Source organism: Trichosurus vulpecula, chromosome 5 (genome assembly GCF_011100635.1).
Source record: "Trichosurus vulpecula isolate mTriVul1 chromosome 5, mTriVul1.pri, whole genome shotgun sequence".
Classification (NCBI taxonomy): domain Eukaryota; kingdom Metazoa; phylum Chordata; class Mammalia; order Diprotodontia; family Phalangeridae; genus Trichosurus; species Trichosurus vulpecula.
The window spans coordinates 284,051,516-284,070,778 of record NC_050577.1 but is presented as its reverse complement, the minus strand read 5'-3'; the positions used below and the strand labels follow the sequence as shown (position 1 = coordinate 284,070,778).

At 37.8% G+C, this 19,263-nt stretch overlaps 1 protein-coding gene across 3 annotated transcripts in view; it reads right to left on the bottom strand.

The window, feature by feature from the left end:
* Positions 1-19,263, bottom strand: part of FGD4 (FYVE, RhoGEF and PH domain containing 4) — a 234,369-nt gene that overhangs the window by 62,066 nt on the left and 153,040 nt on the right. Inside the window, exons 3-4 of one of the 3 annotated variants that reach the window (XM_036759654.1) lie at positions 19,026-19,209; positions 983-1,442 (exon numbers count right to left, since the gene is read on the bottom strand). In XM_036759654.1, coding sequence (XP_036615549.1) covers positions 983-1,442; positions 19,026-19,209 — 644 coding nt within the window. Of the gene's footprint in view, positions 1-982; positions 1,443-10,392; positions 10,426-19,025; positions 19,210-19,263 lie in introns of those variants that run through there. The other 2 variants (XM_036759655.1, XM_036759656.1) reach the window with 2 other exon arrangements.

The following is a 19,263-nucleotide window of genomic DNA, read 5'->3' as shown; positions in this document are numbered from 1 at the left end:
TTATGACTACCTGAAGGCTCAGATGATGGCTATTTTTTTTTTTTTAGCAATAAACTATTTCTCACTAAGGTAGGTACATTTTTTTAGACATAATACTACTGAACACTTAACAGATTACAATACGGTATAAACATAATTTTATATGCACAGAAACCAAAAAATTCATGTGACTTGCTTTATTGCAACATTTGCTTTATTGCAGTGGTCTTGAATTGAATCTGCACTATCTCCAAGGTAAATCTGTACTAAAACTTTCTATGCCTTAACAGACTCAGTATATTAATTACTATGTATAAAAATCCCATGGCCAACTGAGTAATAACTCTTCCTGAGTTATTCTGTTCCTCAGATAGCAGGGGTACAATTAGTTACGAAGTCCACAAATAAAGCCTTTTCAGTTGGTACACAAACTTTCAGTTTTAATACACCTTATGTTCCTCTAGCCCAATCCTTAAGAACACATATGGATTACTTTGATGACAGGAGGCATTGGAACTGGACATGAGCAGAGTCTAATAGTGGTATTTGATTTTTTTTTCATCAATGCTGTCTCCCCTCAATGCATTATAAATTCTTTGACAGAAGAAATCATATAACTCCTAAGTGCTTATCACCTTATTGCACGCGGAATGAGTACTCAAGAAGTCCTACCTATTAAATCAACATCTAGGCCAAACAATCACATTTTCTTCTTGTCTGCTATGTATAACCTTCAGGCAGCACAGCCTAGCTCAAAGTTCTAGTTCCCGGAATCAAAGTGGAAACTAGCAGGGTCAGTTTCATAAGCTGAGAATTTTAATTTCTCTTTAAGGGACAGAAGTTTACATATGTTAGGCATTCACTGGCAATCCTACTTTGATTAATATTCATTAGTGAATATAGTAATGACAATTATATTGGATACACTGAAATAAACCTTTTTAAAAAGAATCTTGAAATCATTCTTTAGTAGGATGTTCCCCGTGTGTACAATGCTAATTACCTTGGTTTCTATGGATTGATTCTGCTTCTCAAGTTCAAGTGAGATTTCTTCATCTTTTTTCTCTTCCAGAGTGGCTTTCATTTCTATATGTTCTTCTTCCAACAAAAGCAAGGGGTTCCTACTTGAAGTCCTGCAACAACTATTTACAGTACTTTCTCTGCGGATATTTGTTTTGGGTAAAGAGGATGCTGGTTCCAAAGTCTGATTAGCAGCATCGGGTCTGACAGTGGGGAATTTATTGTCTTCACATTCCATCTGTTTTTGTGCTCCAATCACACCATTGGCTGTGTGTTTCTGTACATCCTGAGTTTGGTCTGCATCGGTTTCCAGTTTCTGTAGTGGATGTTGAGATAGGAGTTTGGGCTGAAGGGCTGTTGTCAACCCATGTCTTCCTTGAGCTCTAGAAACAGTTTGACTAACAGAAGGTTCTTTCTTCAAATCAGTAGAAATGGATGATGTGCTAAAAGACAGAATAAAAGGGAGGCATGAAAACTTGGGAATGGGAAAACTCTAGCATAAATGAATGCTTGTTTTAGTTACAAATGGATATTTATACAACCTTCCTTCATGAGAACATTTTTTTTTGTTCTTTCTAATCTCACACATTAATCAGAGCAAATTGACAGAGTACCAAAGCCTCATGCCATACTTAAATAAACACTTAAACTTCTCAGTTGTATGTGTATTTGAGTGTATGTAAGGCGGATTTTTTAGTGTGTGTAAGGTGGATTTTTGTTATTCTTTCAAAGATACTAGTTCCCAGGATCCATGGCCATAACAATCTCTAGTTCCAAGGCTCATGACTTGTCAACATTTCTACCATGCTTGCACAGTATTATATAATAATAAATAATAAAAACATTTGAGATTAGCTAGCAAATACCCACTGCAAATGTGCAGTGAGATATAACAATGAGTTAAAGTAAACTCGTGAGGCTATTGCTGCCAAAATGTCTTCTTTTACCCTACGAATCAAGTGGGCAATGGTCAGTCAGTGGGGATTTGGGGAATGCACGGACTAATGCATGTACCTGCCTCAACTGGCCCCCCTTAAGGCTACAGTGGAACCCGCAGGGGAATATCACAGTATAATGCTGTGGTTACCTTGATTGGTCCCCATGAAGACTTGGGGTAATTTGGGTATTACATAGAGGAATGCATGTACCTGCCTTAATAGGCCCCCACTGAGGCTTAGGGGATCGGTAGGAATTGTAGCTCCTACTATACTTTCACTCGCCCCTGTGAGAAGAATTATAGGGAATTCTGTAAGAGCTGGTGCTCCCATTATCAACAAACTCACTTTGAGAAGACTAGATTAGAATAAAGAAAGCTTATTTAACACCTCACTATGACTGTTCCTATCTGTGCTAGAACACCTGGCGTGGCTGTGCATCTAACATATGTCCAGAATGATTCCCTAAAAATGAACTAGGAACCATTTCTTTGAATTGTAAATTCCAGTTCTAATTAGTAAAATCTTCTAGTGAAGTGAAATGAAATCTAAATGAGAAAAAAATATATAAAGTTTAAGTATAAAAGTAATTAGAAAAGATAACATTTCTTTACTTCAAGACTATGGAACAGAGCAGTTAATCCCCAATTCTCAGATACTGTGTCCCAGAAATTTCTTTTTGAGTTACTTTGGAACTCAGAACCCATTCTCTCATCTAAAACAACCTTATACATGATAATTAAGCTTCCCAGGCCAGACCACAAAACATATTTAACCCATAATGTCCTTGAATGTAATACTGTACTATAGAATTTATCAATTCCAAGCATCATGTTGCAGCACGTGTAACAATGTTCCTATGTGCATTCACAATTCTACAGTACTATGTGAATGTCAACTCTTACTATGTGATAATTTTCACAACTGGCAGCAAAGAAAGGTCCCAAATTCTGAGAAATGATTATTAAATAACTGATTGTTAATATTGGGGAGACACAGCATTTATCCCTTTCTGAAACCTTATTCTCTACTAGGCCAAGCCACCATTTGTAAGACATTTCAGATAATGACACTGGATCAATCTTTTCAGACCTTACCCAGGTAAGAGCTAAGTCCACTGTGTTTTACTCAGGTTTCAGTGGGGATATATTCATTGATTAGATTGCCCAAGCTAGAGGTGATTGGGAAGTAAATGACCAGATTAATGTCACATCCCATATCCCCATCATTAGGAGAGGTCCACCTCTCATCATAAGATTCATTCTTTTTATTACTTGTTAACCAAAAAAGTCATTGCCACCTTTAGGAACACCTACTTTTCCAAGGGCACATAAGCACTGATTGGGTTTTATGAGGGGTCTTTGGCATTCAAGAGTGTCACTGATCTCCTTTTATTAATTATATGCTAGCATGATTAATAAAATGATTAATTACCCAGAAATTATGTCTCTCAAATTTTTAAATCTCATAATTCAAACCAGTAGTGGTGAGTTTAATAACCCAGAATGGATAAAAGGGGCAGGATTAGGGGAAGTCTAAAGGAAATGAAGAGATGAGGCGCATCCTGGGATGGGAACCTGGGAAGGATGGGGAAACAAAAAGGATAAAGGGAGTAAGGGAGTGAGTGAGTGAGGAGGGACCCATAGATTTAGTGATATGGACAAGACAAGATCTGCCCTGCCACTGCTTAGGTCCAATTTCAGAAATAGGATAAAGTGAAAAAAAGAACCATGGCTAGGGGTTGAGGGTGGCAATGGTGTTAAGCAACAGTTGTGTGTGTAAGACATAGAGAAAACGGAATTACTCTGGTGCATACACCTGTGGCATAAATTAAGGTCTACATGAATAAATGTGATTTATTTAAATAGGGACTTCCTTTTTTTCCCCTTCAATCAATAAGAAATAGAAAAAATTTCATGCAGATAGACCCGTAATCTAACAAAAGTGTGCCTCCTTACAGACTACCCAGGCCACAGTTCTTCATCAATTCTATTCATTATCACACCCTAAAGAGCTCTAGCTCATCGTAGAAAGCTCTTGGTTTATCTCAAAACTAGATTAAGAACTGGCCTAGAGAACCAGGTTTGGCACTTGACTGTTTCAGTGGTTACTCCTTGGGGCTATACAAGCTCTTAGGTAGTTCCTGGAAATTTGAACCAAACTACCTTCTCTCTTCTGTGTTATTCAAAGGCTTCTCTGGTCAAGTTCTAAGAACACATTAGGTTTTGGGGAAGATACCTCTGTGTTCTGAGTTGAGGGTAGGCTATGTCCTATAATAATTGCTACTATACCAATACTTTATATTTACATAGTATCTTAGAATTTTTAAAGTAATTCTGCATATGATTCGGGCAGCTTTTCAGTACTGATGGGAAGGTGATACTTCCTACCCAAATCCTAATGGTAACATGGGGCCTGGTTGACCACTGGGCATTTTCACTGGCTGTCCACCATGACTAGAATACTCCTCTTCCTTCTAATTTCTCTAGTTTCCTTCATATCACATCTCAAACAGAAAACCTTTCCTGGTCTCCCTTAATTCTAGAGCTTTCCCTCTGTTGATTACTTTCAATTTATCCAAGATATAGCTTTTTTTACATTATTGTTCACATATTTTCCCTCTCATTAGCCTGGAGCTTAACACACTGCCTAGCATATCAGAGTCCCTTAAAAAAAAGTTTACTGACTTACCTCCTCAGCTATATTTTTTTAGGTACCATGACTACTATAAAAAGCTGAACACATTGGCAGGGGGAAGGGAATAAATTTCATGTTAGTTTCCTGTTTTAGTAAGCTGCCTACAACTATACATATGTCAAAAAGGACTTAAGGACTTTATTCTCGAACAGAAAGAACCCTGAGTTAATGAAGTCTATTGTAAGTCCAGGAAGGTTTTTAACTTCAGAAATGTAAGTAATATGATTCTTAAAGAACTCTGAAGAAGGCAGAACAAGTATTTATGTATTTTACCTATGAACTGAGGGTCAGGGAAGGCAAGTGGTTGGTCCTAGCTATTAGAGGACCTTACTCAAGTGGTACAGTCTACTTCCAGTCTTTTGACACCCAAGTTAAGTAGTCTTTCTACCATAGATACTGCTGCCCATGGGCAGGAAATATATAGCACCCTGCAGCCTGAGTTTGAAACTATGAAAAAAAGTAGCCCCTATCTCTACTGGAAAAATCTAATAGCCAAATCTAAAAACCACTGACACTATAGTGTCAGTCTCATAATGATAAGAAACAGGCATAGTTTTAAAAATAAATTCCCTCACTTCAACATTTATATATAAGAACAGCAATAGCTAGCATTTATATAGCGCTATATAGTCAGTAAAACACTTTACACTAAAAAACACTATTTTATTTGATCCTCACAACAATCTTGGAAAATAGGTGCAATTTATAATCCCTATTTTTACAGATGATGAGATAGAGGCAGATAGTTTTAAATGGATTGCCCAGACTCACACAACTATTAAATATCTGAGGTTGGATATGAATTGACATCTTACTGACTCCAGGTCCAGTGCTCTATCCACTTACATACCACCTAGCTACCTTGAAAAATACAAAGGAAACAACAATGTAAAATCATAAAAGATATCTTGACACAAACTGGTAGAGACCATCTCCCAAACTGGAGAGAAAAATCTAAGAATGATGTATGCAGTTTTGAGGGGAAGTTCTTCTTGTCCAACTTTCCGTGGTAAGACATGGTCTGGCTTACCTCCTCCAACAAACACTACAAGTGGCTATTGTTAGCTCCCATGACACCATTAAAAAGCTGAAATTTATACAACAAAACATATGAAGGATCTGTTTCTCATTTAGTAAGGTGCTTATACAACTCTTTCATGTTTACTTCATCAAACATTCACCTAATCAGCCCAGAGTTTTCAGAGGAAGTTCCTGTACTCTCTGTAGATATATCTATATAAATTTTCAAATGTGCATGACTATGTCCAAAAGGCCTAATCTTGATATTTCATTACACTGAGGAAGCAACTTAAAATTAATGAAGCTTACACTAATTCAGTATAAGTCCTTGTAGGTTACACAAGATGGAATAGTGACAGATATTTTTTCCTACTGGTGATGTAAATAAGTACAGAGAGGTAATGTTTCTCATAGAAAGGCTGAGCAGCAATCAATTAAGTTTTTTGTCCACACTGACCAATTAATTGGATGAAAATACAAAAAGGTCCTTAGAATACTTGGATACTACTGATGGTGGAGTATTAGAAAAAGGCATGGTAGTGGCAGGCAGTGCTATGAGTCACAGTACAATTTTTAGAAATATTTAAGAGACCAGAATGATACAATACTAAGGTGGGATGGAAGGGATTCAGTTTACACAGGTGAAAGTATAACTCACACTGGTAATCATGGTCTATCACATTATCCAGAGGGTGTATGTGTATTGGGGAGAGAGAGTATTCATAGATAAAGAAAATGCTAAACGCATAGTATATCTGGAATTCAGCAAGACAATAGATCTCATGATTTCTGAGCAAAGTAAAGAGGTGTGAATTAGATGATATTACACTTAGGTGTATTTTTAACCTATGACCAAGCAGACCAAAGGAGTATACGGCTTGATGCATCAATGCTGGTTTCTAGGGAGCTATTTAGCAAAATTACATACAATTCCTTGTTATTGGACCTGTCTTTTGAGTATTTTTAAAGAACACCATTTTCCCATTTTGTCATGTTAGCCAATCTGACAGGAGAGATGTGGTACCTAAAAGTTGTTCTGATTTGCATTTCTCTAGTCAATAGTGATTTAGAGCACTTTTTCATGTGACTACAGATTTATTTAATTTCTTTAATTAAAAAACTGCCTGTTCATATCCATTGACCATTTATCAACTGGGGAATGATTGGTATTCCTATAAATTTGACTCAGTTCCCTGTATATTTTAGAGATGAGACCTTTATCAGGGACTGTATCAGGAGGGCAGAGTTTATAATCTCAAAGAGGATCATAAACATGTCTGAAAGGTTCGGAACCGCCGGATATAAGAAACTCTCAAAGTAGAAGGCAGAAGAATCAAAACATTTATTTAGGCTCCACAGTAACCAACCCATGAACCAGAAGCCCCATTTTGATATGTTGATCAAAAGCTTCCAGGCCCAATAAGTACGCCTTGCAAGAGTAACCAGGAGGCTACAGAGAAGCATGATTGCGTAAAGCAAAATCATGCTTCCCCCTCGATGGTAATAAGATTACCCACTGGCCTGAAGTCTTTGTTCAGCTTCCTCCCGTAGATCAGCTCTGCTACTGGCAGCTCCTGCCTCAGCTGTGTCTGTGTCTGTAACTGAAGCTGCAACTGTAACTGACGATGTAACTGTCGCTGTAACTGACGATGTAACTGTCGCTGGCTCCAACCGAAAAAGGAAAGAGAGCTCTTCAAGCTGTCCTCTCCCCTCTTATAGGGCTTTTGACATCATCAAGCTCCGCCTGAATGACCAGGGCTGATTGGTTCCCGAGTTGGCCCCTCCCCCTAGGGTAGAGGTTAACACCTCCCCTCAGCCAGCCCCATGACTCATCACACAGGAAGTTGTCTGCTTCCCGGCATGCTCCCCGGGCCTCCTGCCCCGGAAGAGCAAGCCACAGTGTCCAGAGGCTCAATGAGGTAAGCTGAGTCATTCAAAGAAAACAAAGGCCATTCTGGTTACAGGGACACTGGTTATAAAAATCCTTACCCAATTTTCTGCTTCCCTCCTAATGTTGGTTGCATTGGCTTTGTTTGTACAAAACTTTCCATAACTCTGACAGGTAAACTATTCCTTGCTCTTTCAAACTGCTCACAGTTTTTTTTTTTCTAAATTGTGAAACCATTTTGACTTTATTTTGGTATATGGTGTAAAATATTGGTCTATGCCCAGTTTCTACCATACAATTTTACAGTTTTCCCAACAGTTTTTCTGAAACAGTGAATTTTTAACCCAGAAGCTACACTCTCTGGGTTTATCAAAGAGTAGATTACTATAGCCATTGACTACTACATCCTGTGTGCCTAATGTATTCCACTGATCCACCACTCTATTTCATCGCCAGTACCAAGTAGTTTTGATGATTGCTGCTTTATAATACAGTTTACAGACACACCGTATCTGTGATAACTAAATAGACTTGGATCTTCTCAGCAATACAAGGTTCTAAGACAGCTCCAAAAGACTCATGGAAAAAGCCATCCACATACAGAAAAAGAATTATAAAGTCTGAATGCAGATTGAGGCAAAATATTTGCTCTGTTTTTTTTTCCTTCTTTTTTTGGTTTTGTTTCTTCTTTCTTATGGTCCATTCCATTGGTTCTAATTCTTCTTTACAAATTGACTATTATGTCAATAAGTTCAATGTGAAGGTATATGTAGAACCTATATCAGATTACATGCTGTTTTGGGGAGGAGGGGGGAGGATAAGGAGGGGAAGAAAATTTGGAACTCAAAAACTTATGGAACTGAGTGTTCTAAACTAAAAATAAATTTAAAAAACACATTTAGTTCCCTATCTTACTCCTCAGAGAAGTTATTCTAAAACTCTTCTCTGTTCAAGCCTCTCATATCTCTCTCTCCCCTTTCTCTTTCAGTTGAGGATCTCTCACTTTACTGTGAAAACTGAGGTCATTCAATCTGGATTCCTCCCTTCCTCTTTATCTCAAAACCTCCTGATATCATCCCCCATTCTCAGTTTCTGACAGGGAAGCATTTCTCCTTGGCAAGGCCAATACCTCTACATGTCCTTAATTCTATCCACTCCTACTGTTCCAGTAATTTGCCCGCTTTCCCTTTTAATCTTCCATCTCTCCCTATCTCCTGGTTCTTTCCATCTTGTATTAAAGATGCTTTAGTCTTTGTTGTTTGTAGTGGTAATCATGGTGGGGCTTTTTGCTGTTCTTCTCTTGTTGGCAGCCCTTTCTGTGCTGGTTGTTGTTGGTCTTACACAGCTATAGTAGCTGCCAGTCACACTGTTGCTACACTGTTGTTCAGTTGTGATTGACTCTGTGTCACCCATGGACAAATTTGTGGAGTTTTCTTGCTAAAGACCCTGGAGTAATATACCATTTCCTTCTACAATGTATCTCCATCTCACAGAAGAGGAACTGAGGCAAAAATAGGTTTTACATGACTTGCTCAAGAGTCACTATCAAGTGTCTGAGTCTGGCATTGAACTCATATCTCCCTGATTCCAGGCCTGGTGCTCTTTTATGGACTGCACCACCTAGGTGGGCCCTGTTCTAGTCTTACCTATCCTTAATAAACCTTCACTAGATTTTGCCATCCCTTCAAGCCACTGGTCTATGTCTCTCATCCCTTCCTTAGTCAAACTCCTAAAAAAATGTCTGCACTCATCGCCTGCATTTCCTTTTCACTCACTCATTCCTTAGCCCTTTGTATTCTAGCTTCACTCTTCATCACTCAACTGAAATTGCTTTCTCCAAAGTTACCTAAAAGCTCTTGACAATTTAAGTGATTAAGGTCTAGGATTAAATTTGATTCATATTTATTCAGTACTTACACAGTTTTGTATATACTAAATGCTAAATACATATATGAATGAAAAATATGTATGTATGTACCTGTGCGTGTATATAATACATGCATATTTAACCAATCAACTAGTCAATAAACATTTATTAATGTTTATTACCACCAAATGCAAGACACAGTGCTAGGAGATATATCAAAATAAATAAATAAAAATACCCTGGATGAAGTCATTAATTCACTTAATGAATCTATAAACAGCCATGAAAATCTACAAGACTGGGCTGAAATGGGGAAAAGAAAAGGGAACAAGCATTTACTAAGAGTCTACTACATGTCAGGTACTATGCAAATAACTTTAGAAATATTTTATTTGATTCCAGAACCCTATGAGGTAGTTGCTATTATTATCCTGATTTTATAGTGGAGAAAACTGTGGCAGATAGAGGGTTAAAGTGACTTGCCCAAAAAAGGAAATCAGGTTCCCTATGTCCATGCCCAATACTCATTTCACTGGACTACCTAGCTGCCTCTAAAGTTGTATAATACAATTAAATATGAATAAATATAAAGCACTGCAGTTGGGTTAAAAAATCAACAGCTCAAGAAGAGGTAAGATACAGACAGAAAGTAGTTTATGTGAAATTTTTGCAGGCTTTTCATACACTATGCATCAGAACCATGATGTGGTAGCCAAAAAAGTTAAGGTATTCTTAGGATAAATTAATAGAAATATTGGTTTGACAGTAAATAAAGTGATCATTTTACTGTATTCTGATCTAGTATTACATTTTAGGAATGCTCATGGGCCCTTGGTTGTATACCAAGGATGGAGGAAGTTCCAAAGCAAGCAGCGGCTGTGTGGCTCTTGCACTGACCCTGATACTAGCCTTGATACAGAGTCAAAAACCAGGAAGAAAGGCTGGAAAAATGAGAAAGCAAGCAAGCAAACAAAAAAGAATCCCACCATAAAAAGAGATTATGATGGTAGCGTTCACATGTTTCAGTCATGTCTCACTCTTTCTGATCTGATTCAGGGTTTTCTTGGCAAAGACAATTCCATTTCCTTCACCAAACTCAACTGGTGACACAAATACAAACTCGAAGAGAACAAAACATCTACAAGTAAAGAAGAAAAGAAAACAAAGCTTGGATGTAAGTTCAACTAGAATTCCTGGGGAAAAATGAAGATTAAAGAAAAAGCTAAAAATAATTAAATGAAAAAGAGCACAAAAAGAAACAACTGGAAAAAAAATGAGAACCAAGGAACAAAAAACTGGAAAAAGCTTGGAACAAAACTTTAAAAACTTTGCCAAAGCAACACATTTCTGGAAAATTAGAATGGACCAAATAGAAGTTAATGACTTGAGACAATGAGACATATTAAAACAAAGTATAAGACTTTAAAAAAAATAGAAAAAAGCATTAGATACTTTTTATTAAAACAAATTGACCTATCATTGAACTAGGAGAAAGTCATGACTTCAAATGATTCTAGACCTTATATTCCAAATAATCATAAAAGAAAACTGTCTAGGTCTTCCAGAATCAGAAAGCAAAGTGAAAATAGAAAGAATCCATCATCACTTCCTAAAAGAAAACACAGAACAAAAATTTCTAGGAACATCATAGCCAAAAATCACATAAAGGAACATACATTAAAAGAAAAAATATCACTTATGATAGCAACAAATTCTTCTCTTTTATCTCTGTTTTTTTCTCTTATAAACACAGAGCGACACAATACAGGTTCTCAGAGAAATCAATGCACAGAGGTACCCATAGAGATAGAAAACTCTACACTGCAAAATTTTTATTTAACGTTTTGAGTTCTAAATTTTATCCCTCCATCCATTCCCTTCCCTCCTCCCCTCCCCAAGATGGTAAGCAATCAGATATAAGTTGTACATGTGCAATTGGGAAAAACATTTCCATATTAGTCATTTTATACAAAAAGACTCAAAAAAAGAAAGTGAAAAATAGAATGCATCAGTCTGTATTCAAACAATATCGGTTATCTCTGGGGAGACAGAGACTCTACTTCATCATTACACCCCTGGGATTGACTTGGATCATTGTATCACTGAGAACTGCTAAGTCAATCACAGGTCTTCAATGACCAATATTGCGGTTACTGTGTACAAAGTTCTGCTGCTTCTCTGTTCACTTCACTATGCATCAGGTCACAAAAATCTTTTTTTTTTTTTTAAAATATAATTTAATTTATTAAATATATTTAGTTTTCAGCATTGATTTTCAGAAGAGTTTGAATTACAAATTTTCTCCCCATTTCTACCCTCCCCCCCCCACTCCAAGATGGCATATATTCTGGTTGCCCCATTCCCCAGTCAGCCCTCCCTTCTGTCACCCCACTCCCCTCCCATCCCCTTTTCCCTTCCTTTCTTGTAGGGCAAGATAAATTTCTATGCCCCATTTTATGCCCCATATATTCTAGTTGCATGCAAAATTTTTTTGTTTCTGCTTTTGAACATCTGTTTTTAAAAGTCACTAGCTTCCACTTGCTCCAATCTAATTTTTAAGGTAGTATTTTCTTCAGTGGTCTTTTGGACCTCCTTTTCCATTTGGGTAATTCTGCCTTTCAAGGCATTCTTCTCTTCATTGGCTTTTTGGAGCTCTTTTGCCATTTGACTTAGTACATTTTTTAAGGTGTTGTTTTCCTCAGTATTTTTTGGGGTCTCCTTTAGCAAGTCATTGACTTGTTTTTCATGGTTTTCTTGCATCATTCTCATTTCTCTTCCCAATTTGTCCTCTACTTTTCTAACTTGCTTTTCCAAATCCTTTTTGAGCTCTTCCATGGCCTGAGACCAGTTCACGTTTTTCTTGGAGGCTTTTGTTGTAGGCTCTTTGACTTTGTTGACTTCTTCTGGCTGTATGTTATGGTCTTGTTTGTCACCAAAGAAGGATTCCAACGTCTGAGACTGAATCTTGGTGCATTTTCGCTGCCTAGCCATGTTCCCAGCCATCTTACTTGACCCTTGAGTTTTTCAGCAGGGTATGACAGCTTGTAAAGAGTCCTGTGTTCCAAGCTTGAGGGGATGTGCTGTTGTTTTCAGAGCTATTATAGCCAGCTCTGCCGCACCAGCACTCCTCCCTCCCCAAGAACCCCCATCCCAGACTGGACCCTGATCTTCAGCAGGCTCTGCACTCCTGCTCTGATCTGCCACTTAATTCCTCCCACCAGGTGGGCCTGGGGCCAGAAGCAATTGCAGCTGTACTTCTGTAGCTGCCCTACCTCCACTGCCCCTGAACCGCAAACTCCTTCTTTCGCTCTGCCCCCAGCAGTTTTTCCCACTAACCTTCTCTATTGTCTTTGGTGTTTGTGGGTTGAGAAGTCTGCCAACTGCCACAGCTCACTGATTCAGGGTGCTAGGGGCTGCTCCGCCCAGCCCCTTGTCTGGTTGGTCCATGCGGCCCACACTGGGCTCTGCTCCACTCCACTCTACTCCCAGCTCAGTGCGGGATAGACCTTACCCAGAGACCATCCAGGTTGTCCTGGGCTGGAGCCCTGCTTCTCTCTGCTATTTCATGGGTTCTGCAGTTCTCTGTTGTCTTTGGTGTTTGTGGTTTGAGAAGTCTGGCAACTGCCACAGCTCACTGATTCAGGGCGCTAGGCCCACTCCATCTGGCTCCTGGTCTGGTTGGTCCACGTGGCCAATGCTGGGCTCTGCTCCACTCCTCTCTCCTCCCAGCTCCATGCGCGATAGACCTTATCCAGCAACCATCCAGGATGTCCTGGGATGTAGTCCTGCTTCCCTCTGCTATTCTGTGGGTTCTGCAGTTTTAGAATTTGTTCAGAGCCATTTTTTATAGGTTTTTGGAGGGACTTGGCAGGAGCTCACCCTGCTTTCCAGCCGCCATCTTGGCTCTGCCCCCCAGTTCATATAAATCTTACCAGGTTTTTTCTGAAATCATCCTGCTTGCCATTTCTTTTTTTTCTTGCCATTTCTAATACCACAATAATATACCACTACAACCATAAACCACAGCTTCTTAAGTCATTCCCCAATTGATGGACATCCCAATAATTTCCAATTCTTTACCACCACAAAGAGAGATGCTATAAATATTTTTGTATAAATAGGTCATTTCTGCATTTTTTGGATATCTTTGGGATACAGGAGTAGCACTGATATTTCTGGATCAAAGGGTATGCAAGGGTTTTTTGGATTGTTTTGTTTTTTGGAGGGGGGAAGGTAGGGCAATTGGGGTTAAGTGACTTGCCCAAGGTCACACAGCTAGTAAGTATGTCAAGTGACTGAGGCCAGATTTGAACTCAGGTCCTCCTGAGTTCATTCCTGACACCAAGGTGGGTGCTCTACTCACTGCACCAACTAGCTGCCTCAAATTGCTATTTCTTTTTTTCTTTTTTTTTTTTTGGAGGGGGGAAGGCAGGTTATTGTGGGGTTAAGTGACTTGCCCATGGTCCCACAGCTAGTAAGTGTGTCAAGTGTCTGAGGATGGATTTGAACTCAGGTTCTCCTGACTCCAGGGTCAGCACTCACTGTGCTACCTAGATGCCCTGTATGCACAATTTTATAGACCTTATGGGATAGTTGTAAATTATTCTCCAGAATGACTGGATCAGTTCACAACTTAACTAACAGTCTCAGTTTTCTCAAATCCCCTCCAATATTTTTCTTTTTTCTTTTTTTGTCATATTAGCCAATCTAGTAGGTGTGAGGGGGGACCTCAGAGTTATTTTCATGGACATTTCTCTAATGAGGAGTGATTTAGAGCATTTTTTCATATTTTAGATAGCTTTAATTTTCTACCTCCGAAAAATGCCTATTCATACCCTTTGACGATTTATCAAATGGAGAATGAGGCATTTATTAGAAAAACTGGCTGTAAAAGATGTTTTCTACTTTATACTTTCCTTCTAATCTTGGTTGCATTGGTTTTCTTTGTGTAAGACTTTTTAAGTTTAATGTAATCAAAATTATCCATTTTGCATTTCATAATATTCTCTATATCTTGGTTACAAATTTTTCCCTTCACCATAGACATGACAGCTAAATTAATCCTGCTCTCCTTATTTGCTTATGGTATCACCCTCTACTTCTAAAGCATGTACTCATTTTGAGGATATCTTGGTATGCAGCAGGGCTTTCCAAAATCCATATTTTATTAAAATTTTTTTCAGTTTTCAGTATTAATTTCCACAAGATTTTGAGTTGCAAATTTTCTCCCCATTTCTACCCTCCCCCCCACTCCAAGATGGCATATATTCTGATTGCCTCATTTCCCAATCAGCCCTCCCTTCTGTCACCCCACTCCCCCCCATCCCCTTTTCCCTTACTCTCTTGTAGGGCAAGACAGATTTCTATGCCCCATTGCCTGTATATCTTATTTCCCAGTTGCATGCAAAGACAACTATTTTTTTGAACATCTGCCTTTAAAACTTTGAGTTCCAAATTCTCTCTCCTCTTCCCTCCCCACCCACCCTCCCTAAGAAGGCAAGCAAATCAACATAGGCAACATGTGTATTATTATGCAAAACCCTTCCACAATACTCATGTTGTGAAAAACTAACTATATTTTGCTCCTTCGTATCCTGTCCCGCTTTATTCAATTTTCTCTCTTGACCCTGTCCCTTTACGCAACTGTTTGCTTTTGATTACCTCCTCCTCCTATCTGCCCTCCCTTCTATCTTCCCCCCTTTTTTCTTCCTTCTTATGGGGTAAGATACCCAATTGAGTGTGTATGTTATTTCCTCAAGTCAAATCCGATGAGAGCAAGATTCACTCACTCCCCCTCACCTGCCCCCTCTTCCCTTCCAACAAAACTGCTTTTTCTTGTCACTTTTATGTGAGATAGTTTATCCTGTTATATCTCTCCCTTTCTCCCTCTCTCAATATATTCCTCTCTTATCCCTTAATTTCATTTTTTTTAGATATCATCCCTTCATATTCAACTCACACTGTGCCCTCTATCTATTATCTATCTATCCATCTATATGTATGTATATTCCCTTAAACTACCCTAATGCTGAGGTCTCATGAATTACACACATTGTCTTTCCATGTAGGATTGTAAACAAAACAGTTCTACTTTAGTAAGTCCCTTGCGATTTCTCTTTCTTGTTTACTTTTTCATGCTTCTCTTGATGCTTGTGTTTGAAAGTTAAATTTTCTATTCAGCTCTGGTCCTTTCTCTGAAAAAGCTTGAAAATCCTCTATTTAATTGAAAATCCATATTTTTCCTTGGAGCATAATACTTAGTTTTGCTGGGTAGATGATTCTTGGTTTTAATCCTAGCTCCAAGGACCTCTGGAATATCATATTCCAAGCCCTTCAATCCCGTCGTGTAGAAGCTGCTAGACCTTGTGTTATCCTGGGGGTGAGCTTTAGGCAAGTCCCACTTTCCAGCTGTCATCTTGATTCTGCCTAGGGCTTATTTGTTGTTTCAGGAGTCTACCTGGAGACATTTAATCTTCACTGGAGGAGAACCTCTGCATCTGAATGTCAATTCTTTCCTGAGGTCCTCTCAAATTGTCTTAGAAGGACCACTATTTTACCCCAACTTAGAATTATTTCTGCCAGTCTGCATTCACTTTGAGGTGATGTTCTGTGGTTTTTGGGGGGAAAATTTGGGGAGACTGGAGTTTTCTGACCTACTCCACAATCTAACCAGAATCCTCTATTTTCTTAAATATGTATAGAACTGAGTCTAAGTTTTAAAAATAGGAGTCATTCCCCAATTGAGTAATGGTCAAAGAATGTGAACAAGGCAGTTTTCAGATTAAGATATCAAGCTTACTACGGTCACATAAAAATTCTCTAAAATGCTAATGATTAGAGAAATGCTAGATTGGCTAACAAGACAGAAAAGGAAAATGATAAATGCTGGAGGGGATATGAAAAAAATTGATACACTAATTCATGACATGTGGAGCAGTGAAAATAGTATAACCATTCTGGAGAAGAATTTGTAAATATGCTGGCTGCAAAACTGTGCATTCTCTTTGACCCAATATACCACTACTAGGTTTGTATCCCAAAAAGATGAAGGAAAAAGGAAACAGACCTTTTTACACAAAAATATTTATAACAGCTCTTTTTGTGATGGTTAACAATTGGAAATTGAGTGGATGTCCATCAACTGGGAATGGAAGAAGGAACTATGGTATACAGCACAACACTTTTTATTCTTTGCTAAACTCTGGGAAGACAAAGACACAAAAAAGACAGTTTCTGGTCTTGAGATACTTATAATTTGATAGACTGGTAGGGACCATGATCTCACATTGTTTTTCATGATAAGCTACAAATGGGAACATGACTTAGAAATAAAAGGTGACTTCACAAACAAATCACAGGATCAAGGAAAAAAAATCCCTGACAGGTCCATGGATGGGGCGAGGAGTTCACAAAGAAACATAAGAAAAAAAGGGGATAACTAATAAGTTCTAAAAGTTTTTAGGCAAAGAAAACCAATGTAGTAAAAAATAAGAGAAACAAGCAAATGGGATGTAAACTTTGTAATAAATTTCTCTGACAATGGTTTCATTTCTAAGATATATGGGGAATACATTTAAACTTATAATAAGAAGAGCCATTGCCCAACTGATGAATGGTCAAAAGATACAAAAACGGGCGGTTTTATAAGGAAGAAAAACAAACTATCAGAAGACACATTAAAAAACATTGTAAGTCAATAATGAGAGAAATGGAAATTAAAACAACTCTGAGGTGCTATCTCATATCTATCACATTGTCAAAGTTAAAAAAAAAGGCAACTGTGGCTCCTACCTGAGGGAAAACAGGTACAGAAATGCACTATTTCTGGTGGAGCTGTGAGCTAGTCTAGAAATTCTTTAAAGTAAGTGGGAACTATGCCCCCCAAAATTTTTAAATTGTGCATTGCCTTTTTATTCAGCAATACTACTTACTAGGTCTCTATCCCAAAGAGATCAATAAAGAAGTAAAAAACCCACACATGTAGCAATTTTATTTGGTGGCCAAGAAAAAGAACTGAAGGGGACTGTCTTGAACCAATTAATGCTATATGAATGTGATGGAACACTGTAGGAAATTATGAAAGGGATGGTTTCAGAGAAACTTAGGAAGACTTATGTTAACTGGTACACAGTGAAGTGGGGAGAACCAGAACAATTTATATAATAACAGTATTATTTAAAAAAACCCAACTTTGAAAGGTTTAAGAACTCTGAGCAAAAAAATGACCACCTATGATTCCAGAAGACTCATGCCAAAATATGCTACAGACCCCATTATAGAGAAGTGATAGACTCAAGAGTGTGGCTTTAGATTTGTGGGTGGTAGGGGTGGTGATAGAATTATTTGGCCAATGTGGCAATTTGTTTAGCTTGATGGCCATATTCATCACAAGGGCTTTTCCCCCCTTTCTTTCTCAAATGGTTGAGTGTGAGAAAAGACAGATTTAAATTTATTGAATAAAAATAAATCTTCTTTTAAAAAACAGTGGGAATCACATTGCTGGAAAATTTTAAATTTAGAATTTTTAAAACACAAAAAAATTGAAGTGAAAGTTCAGCTTGAACAGTGTTTTTCACTGCTAATATTACTATATCTTTAAGAAGGAATGGATTCTTTGGGGAGTTACAGTTTAGCTATCAATCAGAAAGCTGTTAATTGGGAAACTAGGTCAAGCAAAGAGATAAAGGACAAAGAGAACTCTTCAGAAAGATTGAATAACTGTTCATAAGAAAGAGTCTGAAGAAGCATTTCCTGAAAAGGATAAGTTGGACTCATATATCATGAAGAAACAGCATGAAGAGAAATTTTGCCTACCATTGTAAGAGAGATGAATGGTCGGATTGTGTTTCCAGAGTTAGAGGATACTCTGCCTATGATCTTTTTCACTGCTGATATATTGTAAATAGCCATATCTCTGTTTTATCGTTTGTTGCACTGTTAATAAAGTGGATAGCCACTTTGTTTAAGCCAAATAGATTAAAAGTTTGCTATATAAAGAGCAACATGAATAAAAGCTTATAGGGAAAGGGGTTGCTCAAGGTTACTTACTATTTTTAAAGCTATATAAGAGATATTATTTTACTAACAATAACAGCTATTATAATTTAAGTAATTTATCAGCCTTTATCAGAATATATACCTTGTTTTAGAATCTGGAGAGAATGAATAAGGTAATGAGTCAAATAGTAGTCTGAGAGGGTGGGGAGTTGGTGTAGTTGTTATATGATTGACACGTACATAGACTACCTAATGAGACCCACTGAAACCCTACTAAATACCAAAAACAGATCTGTAAGGGATATCTTACTAATACAATTATGCCCACAATATAAACTCAGTCATAAGTGATTTCAAAGAAACCAGAATTATCAACTGTAAAGGATATTAGACAAAAATATACTATAATAATGTACTATAGATGGGCAATGTCTTAGAATGCCAACAATACAAGAATGAGGCTAAGCTTAAGCATTGAAAAACATAAGTGACTACTTCTACAGGTCTATATCACCTAGTGGTATGATAACTTTATTAGATTTGTAAATACATGTCTATGATATCTTTTTAAGTATCAGATTTCTTTTTCCCTCCCCTCTGCTTTCGAATATAAATTACTTACCTGCCTCCTTCAAAGTGACTGATGAGATCTGATACCTTACTGGGTTTTTCTTTTGAGATAAAAGAAGCAGGGGCAGGCTTAACTTCCTCCATCCTTGGTTTTATACTAGGTATAGATTTATGCTTGGGTGTCTGGTATTTATTGGATGAAGGTGAGTTCTGCAGATGTAATGGTTTTGGAGGCACTGTAGAAAAAAATGAAAGAATTACACTATTTCAATGACTTGCTCTTTTAAGAA